The sequence below is a fragment of the Acyrthosiphon pisum genome, chromosome A1 (genome assembly GCF_005508785.2).
Source record: "Acyrthosiphon pisum isolate AL4f chromosome A1, pea_aphid_22Mar2018_4r6ur, whole genome shotgun sequence".
In the NCBI taxonomy this organism is placed as follows: Eukaryota; Metazoa; Arthropoda; class Insecta; order Hemiptera; family Aphididae; genus Acyrthosiphon; species Acyrthosiphon pisum.
In genome coordinates, this window is record NC_042494.1 from 71,642,967 (window position 1) to 71,654,201 (window position 11,235).

Sequence of the window (11,235 nt, forward strand, 5' to 3'; positions counted from 1 at the left end):
GCGTCGATTCAACATCAACCAAAAACATAGTGTGTAAGGCACCGACCGTAATATCGGTGTTCCCTCCACCCCAACGAGCAATCATACCTCACGCATCGCAATCAAGAGTCCTCTTCTACTCTCCGCAACAACAACACCGTCCAGAGATAAGAACCGCACCGCAGGCACTATCGCTCAACACACAAATAATAACATATCCACTAATTACCTACCTATAATATCTCCATCGAATAAGACGAACAATAACAATATAAACTTCGCATCTGCTGCCGCCATGGGAAAAAACCCCAGCCGTGAACAAGCCTTAGTCTTTAACACTATTGATGGAATACCACAAAAAGATTATGTTCTTGCAATAGGAAGAATTGTTTCTCCTAAAAATAAAACGTTTATCTCTTGAATCTCGAATAACCGCTTTTGCATCTTTCTGTCCAGCAAACAAATACTCGACAATTCATTTAAAAAAACCCAATCAATCAATATCAACGATCAAATTATACCTATACGTAGATTGTTAAACCCGGCAAAAAGATATATTATATCAAATGTATGCCCATCTATACCTAATCAAGCAATTACAAACGCCCTAAATAACTTAGACATATTTCCCATATCACAAATCAGCCATCTCAAAGCGGGTATTAATATTGAAGGTTTCGAACATATAATGAGCTTCCGAAGACAACTATTCATTAAACACGAAGACATTCCTAAACTTCCAAACTCGCTAATAATTACGACAAACGAATCTCAGCTCAGAATTTGTTCACCGATGACATAGTAACTTGCTTTCTATGCAAAGCCAGCGGACACACCTCAAATAATTTTAAAAATATAGATGCTACACTAGGAAAAAGTACAACATCCAGCCCAAACAAACTAAACATGCCCGAGGACGTCACTATAGATCACACCGAATTAATCGAAAATATCCGCTCTCCAACAAGTCCAACGTCTGATATACTTGACCAAACTAAATCGGATTTGACCGAAAATCTCGAAGAAACCAAATTTTTCCCTTTAACTCAAAATCATTTCGACGAAGCACCGCCCCGCGCACAAATTGAAACACAGACAAGACTGATGTCTGACTCTTCATCCTCTAAACCTCCGGACTCCCCTAATGCTTTATTGCCATCTACCTCAGCCAAAAAAAATGAAAAAACCATCAAGAAACCCAAAATACAATCTCGCTCAAATTCGTCCAGCAGTCTCGATACAAATTTAGACGAAAAACTAAATCCAATCATCGATCACTTCACCGTCAACGAGTCCTTACCAATCACATACATTAAATTCAAATACATCCTGGACAACTTTAACAATAAATCAATGAATGTACACACACTTACCGAAAGTATAAACACAAACATCCCAACCTTAATACACATAATTGAACAAATTCATCCTAAAATAAAGGAAAAAGCACTCAAATCACGCCTAACGAAGCTTAGAAATCTGCTTTTCCAATCCCAACCTCTTAAACAAAGTTCTATCCAATGCTAAATATGCCTAAACAAAACCACACAACCTTTTTTTTTTCTCTTTATCTCTTCTCTATGACCTTATTTGTACAATGGAATATTAACGGTTTCTATAAACTCTCTGTCGGCATCAACCGCATTATATACGATCTCCAACCTTCAATACTATGTCTCCAGGAAACCAACCTTAAGAATAATCACTCTGCAAGTATCAAAAATTACACCGGCTACTTTCAAAACAGAACCGATGCTCTCAGGGCAAGCCACCTTCATCAAAGACACCATCGATTCTGAAAATATTCCAATTACCTCTGATCTCGAAGCCATCGCAACTTTAGTCGAATTACAAAAACTTCTATATATATGCAACATATACATCCCCGATAGAAAAATCTTCACTAAGCAACATCTAAAGGATATTATTAAGCAGCTCCCTAAACCATTCGTCCTTTTGGATGACTCCGATAGCCGCAACACCTCATGGGGATGCAATCACACTGACCACAGAGGCCAAATGGTTGAAGAATTGTTAGAAGAAGAAACACTCATCCTTCTAAACAACAATGAACCTACTAGACATAATGTTTCAAATGGAAACTTCTCTGCAATAGATCTCACAATCACTAGCATCAACTCCACTACAATATTTGACTGGCAAGTACTTCCTGCCTACAGCGATAGTGACCACTACCCCATTGGAATTCAGTATCAAAACCACCTTAATGAAAAAAAATACTCCACAAAATGGAACCTTAAAAATCCAAACTGGGAACTCTTCGCTGAAATAATTGAATTCGAACTTAATCAAAACCCATTAGACTTAAACCCATACGGCAATCAACTAGAAATAGACTCAATAGTTAGAAAATTCACTGGCATTATTATAGAAGCAGCTAACCTATCAATTGGACTAAAAACACACATAAACATAAAAAAATAAATCTGTTCCATGGTGGAATAAAGAATGCCAAGACGCTATTAAAAACTATAAAAAAAATCTTAACCGATATAAAAAAACTAAATCCATCACAGATCACATTCAGCATAAAAAAAACTAGAGCTATAGCGCGCTTCATCATAAAAAAAAGTAAAACATTATCTTGGCAAAATTTTACGTCATCTATAAAGCACAAAATTCCCTCAAATATCATATGGAATAAAATAAACTCCATCAGAGGCAATAAATTCAACACCATCCCTGATATCCTGCTCTACAATCAAGAAAAAATAACATCTTCACAAAATGCCTCTGAAGCTTTTGCAAATTATTTTCATAAAAACAATAGCGACGAGAAATACAATTCTGACTTCATAACCCTCAGAAATTCCCATTCCAAAACCCAACAAAAGTAAATTCGACATCGAAAATTATAGACCCATATAACTGACCAACACACTAAGTAAACTAATTGAAAAAATAATAAATAAACGACTAATCTGGACCTTAGAATCATCCAAACTACTTACCAAAGAACAATGTGGCTTCAGAAGAAACCACTCAACATTAGATGCATTAATTTCATTACACACTGATGTTTGCTCAGCGTTCAGACATAATCATCACCTCATCACAATAGCCTTGGATATAACAAAAGCATACGACACAGTATGGAAAAAAAGAGTACTGACAATTCTCCATTCATGAAAAATATATGGCAACCTCCTCAACTTAAAAAAGAACTTCTTAACAGACCGAACATTTAGCGTCAAAGTCTACGACAAGATCTCACCACCACACACTATTGAAAATGGACTTCCACAAGGGTCTGCACTTAGTGTCACCCTCTTCCTGGTAGCAATAAACGACATATGCAATAACATACCAAAACCAACCAAATTCATTCTTTTTGCCGACGACTGCAGCATATATTATAGTGGATCACAAATCACAACTACTACCCTCTTACTCCAACAAGCACTTGATTCTCTTACCAGATGGTCTTCTGAAACTGGTTTCAGCTTCTCTCCCACCAAAACACAGTGTATCATTTTGAATAAAAAGAAGAAGGACCCTCTACCAATATTAAACTTCACGAATACACAACTTACTTTTAAAAATAGTATCCGAATTTTAGGCCTCATCTTTGACCACAAACTCACCTGGAGACCTCACTTGAAAAAATTAAAAATGGAACGCCAATCAAGAATTAAGACGCTAAAAATACTTGGAAATAATAACTGGGGTGCCGACACAAATAGCCTAATCACAATCTACAAAGCCCTCATTCTATCAGCAATAGACTATGGAGATATAATCTACAATTCGGGGAAAGAAAAAGTACTAAGTACCCTAGAACCCATACACAATCAAGGCATACGTTTAGCCATAGGAGCATTTAGGACGAGCCCAGTTGACAGTATACTCTTCTATGCGGTAGAAGCTCCCCTACATCTCAGACGTCAAAACCATATCCTAAAATATGTAACTAAAATTAAAAATCTGTCTTATCACATCACCAACCATATTCTTCACAACCCATTACCCCCTAATGTATTACCCTCTAGAAGAACATTATTTGAAAACTTTAAAACTATTAGTGAAAACCTATCCTTCCAAGCACAAACACTAAATAAAATTCAACCGTCTACAAAAAAAAAAAAAACAAAAAAAATAATATTGTTTTTAAGCTGGGTCTACAGTCAATTTTAAAATTTTAAATATTACAAACTATAAACTCCAAATATAAATAAAAACATAGTCAGATATCTGTTTTGGTCTTTGTAAATATGTTCGGAAAAAATAGATTTAGTACAATGTAAAAAAAAAAGTGGGAAGGAAACCTTGAGAATTCTTTGACAATAGGATATTAAAACACAAAACCATATTTTGAATTAAAACTATTGATTATATACATTTCCTATTTACAAAAACTTACAAGTATTGAAAACCTCATAAACCATTATCAAATAATATTTTGTTATATTTATAACATTAAATACATTTTATATACATTAGAGTTTTGTTTCATGTATAATAATAATCCTTTGTAATATAGTTTTTCATAAATTAATATATAATAAAGTTGGCTTAATGATTTGTTTGAACTATTTGTATGTATTTTTGGGAGATTGGTATTATTGCAACACCATTACCAATACGAGTCTCACTGCACCCCAGTTTCGCCTACAAATAAATCATAACTTATTACCAGGCCTGTGAATTAAATGCATTTGCATATTTTTTGATACACAGTATAAAATAATGGATACGGCCAAAATTTGTTTTGATTTATTTATAGTTTAAATACGAAATCTCATTTAGCATATCATTTAATGCGTTAGGGTAAATAATTACTTGTTTTATCGGTTACCTAGTGTTGACGCGTGCTATTATATTATTATATTGTACTATTTTATTATTATTATTTTATATTAAGAGTCGATAATTTGTATCGGTATCGTTCGGTATTGATAAAGACGATACGCGGGCCGATCCCGATAACACATTATTACAGACTTATATTATACTGTGTGACTATTGAGTCAGTCGCGTACGATCGATGTAATCGGCACCGTCTCGCGTCGTCGTAATAAATAACCGTAAATAAAGATGTATATATTTTTGCGATCGAAATAAGGTGCGTTACAATATATTGATTAAACTAATTATTCCTATCCGAGAACCAAAAACAAAGAAAAAGCGTTACAGTCCACAACATGGTCCTTCGACGACGGATAGTGAGTAATTTAGATTAATTTGGAGTGAAAAGGCTTAAAAAAGTGCGAAGCCACGTGTACGCGAACTCAAAAAGTTAAGAAACGATTTAATAACAAAGCGAGTTATTAGAGCATTGGAGTTGGATGTTGGCTGATTGGGGCAAAGAGCGTGCACCGTCGTCAAATTCATAAAAGGTAAGAGATCTCCAATTTCCTTAATACATAGTACTTGAAAATTTATATTTTCTCGTGGTAAAAATTCCTTATATTTGGGCTATACCCGGGGAAATAGTATAGTATAGGCGACAATATAATCGATTAGCACGTCACTATCAGTATTTTATTTGCGATAAAATAGTGAACGTATATGCTTCACATCGTAAACCAATTAGTGCGGGTTGTGCAAAGGAGATATAAGATAAGTAATAGTCAACAATTAAATTTATAGTTGGCGATTGCGTTGCGTCGATATTATAAAAGTTATTATTCTTATTGTCGTATAAAATAAGAAATATTATACGAATAGATAATAGATAATACAAATAATGAGCGACATATCAAGTTTGATTAAGTGCCGCGGACAGCTGAAGGCGGCCGTAAAAAGATTTTTAAATTTTGTAACGAAAGAGAACGTAGACGTAAATGAGATATACACAAGAAAAGAGAAAATAGAAGAAACTTGGAGCGAATACGAGCGAATCCAATCTGAAATAGAAGAGACTGAGGGCGTAGAGATGGACGAACAAGATAAATATCGAGAAGAGTTCGAAGAAATGTTTTTTAAGGCAGTAGGAATAGCCAAAAAATTGACGGAACCAGTGTTCAATGAAAAAAAAAGTGCAACCATACCGTGGTACTGATGAAGATGGAACGTGCGAAGAGAATTACCGGTCAATAGAAGCGACGACCGATATTAAAGATAGTGGTCGAAAAATCTCGCGTCCACCGATAAGATTATCGGCGTTGAATGTGCCGACGTTTTCTGGCGAATATAACGAGTGGGGCAACATTCCACGATATATTTACATCGTTAATCCATAATAACGAGGATTTACCTCCAGTTGAAAAGTTTTTTTATTTACGTTCCGCGGTGACAGGTGACGCGCAGAATTGTATTCGATGTATAGAGACTACATCAAGCAATTATGAAATGGCATGGAATAAATTAAAAAAAAATATATAGCAATAAAAAAGTATTGGTACAAACACATGTAAAGGCAATGTTTGAATTAGAACCAGTCACATCCGAATCGTCGGCAAAATTGCGACAGTTTACGGATGCGTTAACCGGTCATATGAGCGCACTAGAAACGTTAGGTCACACACCTAATAGTTGGGGGCCCTTACTAGTGCATTTAATAGTAACAAAATTAGATAAAAATAGTAGACGTGAGTGGGAGACGATTACGGCTAAAGAAGAAGTAGCACCGGTCGAAGTATTAATTGAATTTTTAGAATCGCGATTTAAAATATTAGAAGCAATCGAGACGTGCAAAAATATAAATATTCGACAAGGTGCGTACAAATTTAATAATCATAATAAACAATTGAATGAAAAGTCGTCGTCACTAGTTATAGGAAATAATAAAGGTTGCTATATTTGTCAAGCGCCCCATACCATTTACAAATGTCCGATATTTATCGCGTTACCAGTTACAGAAAGAATAAAAAGAGTAGCCGAAATGAAATTATGTAAAGTGTGTTTACGACAGCACGTACCGAAAAAGTGTAACGGTAAGAATTGTTTTACTTGTTCTAAACCGCATAACACAATACTACATCTTGGTAATAGTTCAGAGTTAAGAAAGTCGGAAGCAGAAAAACTGTCTGAAGATCAAGAAGCGACAGCAGCGGTTAGTGTAGGTACACGTAGCGGCTAGCTCGAGTGACCAGGTATTATTGTCAACGGCGGAGGTACGCGAGTTCAAAACGAGAGCGGCGAATCGCAAATCGGACGTGTATTGTTAGATTCAGGTTCACAATGCAATTTTATAACCGAAAGTATGGCACAAATATTAAAATTAAAAAAGACGCGCGTACAGCATACCGTATTGGGTATTGGCGGCAAAAGTCAAAACGTGAAGGCGGCTGTCGAGGCGGCTGTCGTAGTGACGATTCGTTCGCGCATTAATAATTATAATTTAACGTGTTCCTGTTTAGTTGTGCCTAAAATTACAAATATATTACCGTCAGAAAATATCGGGGGTGAATGCATAGTACCCTCGGATATAGAATTAGCGGATACTTCATTTAAAATTCCAAAAAAAATTGATTTGTTGTTAGGCGCGTGTCATTTTTTCGAAATATTGGGTAAACAAAAAATTAAACCGACAATAAATGGACCAATATTTCAAGAAACTCAATTGGGCTGGATTGTTTCCGGCTTAGTAACATCAAAATATACGAATGGCAAACCAAATAATGTAAATTGCCATACCGCGTTAGTAGAGGAAAACAGAAGTACTAATTTGGAAATTATGGTATCAACATTTTGGCGTACAGAGGAGTTTGAAGCGGCAGTGCCATATACTACGGAAGAAAAAAAATGTGTCGATCACTTCGAAAGGACGGTTAATCGAAATGAAAACGGTAGGTTTATCGTACATTTACCGTTAAAAAATGACGTTAATATAAAAATCGGACCGTCATACGAGATAGCGAAACGTCGATTTTTAGCATTAGAGCGCCGATTGCAAAATGACGAAAAATTAAAAAAAGATTATATTACGTTTATGAGCGAATATGAAACGTATTAGGTCATATGGAACTCGTAAAAAATGAAGAAAAGTTAGGTGAAATGTGTTATTTACCGCATCATGCGGTAAAAAATGAGAACAGTAAAACAACGAAGTTGCGAGTAGTGTTTGATGCGTCCTGTAAAACGGAATCCGGATATAGTTTAAACGATACACTATTGAAAGGGCCGGTTATACAGGACGAACTGCTATATATAATATCAAGATTTAGAACACATAAATTTGTATTAACGGCCGATATACAAAAGATGTACCGCCAAGTATTGGTGACGAAGCAAGATAGCGAGAAACAACGAATTTTATGGCGCGCGGACCCCTCATTGCCAATACAAATTTATCGTTTAACAACACTTACTTATGGAACAGTACCGGCGTCATTTTTGGCAACAGCATGTTTAAGGAAAATATCTGAACTAGAATCGTCATATGTAAAAGCTTGTGAGGCAATTAGAAACGATTTTTATATGGACGATTTCCTAAGTGGCGCGGAGACGAAGGAAGAAGCGATAAAGTTACGTGACGAAGTAATTTTAATAATGAAAAAAGCAGGCATGACGTTAAGAAAGTGGTCATCAAATGAACCAAGTATAGTTAGTTGTATGTCAGAAAAAGAAAATGCGAACGAGTGTATTTTTGAAGAAGAATCAATAACAAAAATACTCGGACTGTATTGGAATGCGGATGGTGATGTATTACAATACAAGGTAATACAAGAATATCATGACGAAAATACTACAATAAGTAAAAGACACATTTTAGCCGAGACCGCGGCGATATTCGACCCGATGGGACTGGTCGGTCCAATTATAGTACAAGCAAAATTAATAATACAAAGCTTATGGCAAATTCGTATTAGTTGGGACGAGCCATTACCAGATAACATACGTATAGAATGGGTTAAATATAGAAAAGGTTTATCGATGTTAAACAAGCTGACCATACCACGTAATATCGGGTGTAATAAAATATTAGCAAATATACAAATACACGGATTCGCAGACGCAAGTATCAAATGTTACGGAGCGTGTATTTTTTTACGTAGTACCAATGAACAAGGAGAACACACAGCCAAATTAATATGTGCAAAATCAAAAGTTGCCCCACTTAAAGTTATATCATTGCCAAGGTTAGAACTATGTGCAGCACTTTTATTGGCGCGTTTAGTGAGCCGTATTGTTCCGAAGTTAAAATTAAATATCGCGAAAAAATATTTTTGGTCCGATTCAAAAATAGTACTATCATGGATAGCGTCTCCATCGACAAAATGGAAGACATTCGTGGCACACCGTATCGGGGAGATACAGGATCTGTCCAACATAACAGATTGGGCATATGTTAAGTCATCGGAAAACCCGGCTGATATAATATCACGCGGGTGCGACGCAGAGCAAATATCAAGTATTAATTTGTGGTGGAACGGACCGGAATGGTTAAAAAACAATATCGAGGAGTGGCCGATATCAGAAAAAACCAGCCAAAATGATAACATAGAAATGCTACCCGAAGCGAAAACAGTACGAAATATAGCTCTTGTGGTGACTGACGAATTTATATTATTCAAAAGATATTCGTCGTTAAATAAAATATTGCGTATTGCGGCGTATTGGTTACGCTTTAGAGATTTTTTAGTGAAAAAATCTAGTGCCTCAGTCGGACCACTGAGAGCAGAAGACTTAGAACGTGCAAATATTGGTCTAATTAAAAATGTACAAAATAATTTTTTTAAATTGGAAATAGAAAATTTAAAAAATAAAAAATCGATACCAAAAAGTAAAATAATTTTATTGCGACCGTTTATAGACGATAAAGATATATTGAGAGTTGGAGGTCGATTAAAAAATGCAAGTACAATAGAGGTATTTCAACGACAACCTATTATTTTACCAGGTGACAGTATTTACACGAAATTGTTATTTCAGCGTGAACATATAAGGTGTATGCACGGAGGCCCATTGGCGATATTAGCCTTAGTGCGATTATACTATTGGCCGTTGAAAGCACGAAATATCGCTCGAGCGACGGTTCATAAATGTGTTACGTGTTTCAGGCAAAAACCGGTGTTCGTTGAACCCATAATGGGTGATTTACCTCGTGAACGTATAGAACCATCGCGTCCTTTTAAAATCAGTGGTATTGATTTCGCGGGACCGTTGTTAATCAAAGACAGCTTAAAAAAGCGAGCATCACTTACAAAAGGCTACGTGTGCATTTTCGTGTGTTTTGCGACTAAAGCGGTTCACATAGAATTAGTAATTGACCTGAGCACAAAATCATTCTTAAATGCTTTAAATAGATTTTTTGATAGAAGAGGTAAAAGTGCGGTAATCTATTCAGATAACGCTACGAACTTTGTGGGCGCGAATCGATATTTAAAAGAAATTTATGATTTATTTAAATCTACGGAACATAATAATGAAATACAAAAACAAACGGCCAATGATGGTGTAGAATGGCGGTTCATTCCCCCGCGATCACCGCACTTTGGGGGTCTGTGGGAGGCCTCAGTGAAATCGATGAAAAATCTGATAGGTAGAGTGCTAAGCGAGTCGCATTTAACGTACGAAGAACTAAATACTATACTTACCCGGGTAGAAGCATGCCTTAATTCCCGCCCTTTAACCGAAATGTCATCCGATCCTTCCGACTTAACATATCTTACTCCTGCGCATTTCCTAATTGGAGAATCTCTGATGGCCATACCGGAAAGGGATGAAAGTACAATCCCGGCGAATCGATTAGACCGGTGGCGTCGTGTTCGACAATACACGCAAATTTTGTGGAAACGATGGAGCAACGAATATTTAAATCAATTGCAAGTAAGAAAAAAATGGTCAGTGGAGAGAGGTCCCACCTTGGCTATCGGAACAATCGTTTTGATGCGTGATGAAAATATTAAGCCACTAAATTGGAAGCTAGGACGGGTACTGTCGGTCAGCCACGGAGAGGACGGAGTTATTCGTACGGCGTTGGTGAAAACTATGACGGGCGAGTACAACCGAGCGGTACGAAATTTGTGCCCGCTTCCGGTTGATGATAACATGGGTTAAGGTAATATCGTAAAAAAAAAATGTGTATATTATATAAAAATGAATATAATTAAAAGGGAAAATTTTTTTTTTTTTTACGCTTGTATAATAAGGGTTTAAATATAACTCATATTCATACGTTTGGTTTATATATATTTTGTAGTATATTGTATTTCGTTAGTTTTGCAGTTAAAAAACAATAAGAATAAAAAAGGGACATTTTCTCATGCATTGTAAGGAGTAAAATTCAAATGTATACTTACACTTATTGTTAAAAATAAAATTTTTTTTTTATATATATTTATATTAGCT

General features: G+C 35.8%; 2 protein-coding genes across 2 annotated transcripts; both read left to right on the forward strand.

Moving 5' to 3' along the window:
- The first annotated feature begins 7,144 nt into the window (after window positions 1-7,144).
- On the forward strand, window positions 7,145-7,897 carry LOC103308550. The gene has a single exon (XM_008182093.1). The coding sequence runs from the start codon at window positions 7,145-7,147 to the stop codon at window positions 7,895-7,897; it is 753 nt and encodes a 250-aa protein (XP_008180315.1).
- Window positions 7,898-7,902: 5 nt separating this feature from the next.
- On the forward strand, window positions 7,903-10,944 carry LOC100571864. Its single transcript, XM_008182094.1, has 3 exons — window positions 7,903-9,589; window positions 9,698-10,207; window positions 10,346-10,944. The coding sequence occupies exons 1-3, from the start codon at window positions 7,903-7,905 to the stop codon at window positions 10,942-10,944; spliced, it is 2,796 nt and encodes a 931-aa protein (XP_008180316.1).
- Window positions 10,945-11,235: the final 291 nt, after the last annotated feature.

Excerpts from the sequence above, each read along its gene's own strand:
- LOC100571864 (XM_008182094.1), top strand. The coding sequence starts at position 7,903 with ATGGAACTCGTAAAAAATGAAGAAAAGTTAGGTGAAATGTGTTATTTA. Across the intron at positions 9,590-9,697 it reads CTTAGAACGTGCAAATATTG|ACGATAAAGATATATTGAGA; the intron begins GTCTAATTAAAA and ends GACCGTTTATAG. Across the intron at positions 10,208-10,345 it reads TAGATTTTTTGATAGAAGAG|AATGGCGGTTCATTCCCCCG; the intron begins GTAAAAGTGCGG and ends ATGATGGTGTAG.
- LOC103308550 (XM_008182093.1), top strand. The coding sequence starts at position 7,145 with ATGGCACAAATATTAAAATTAAAAAAGACGCGCGTACAGCATACCGTA.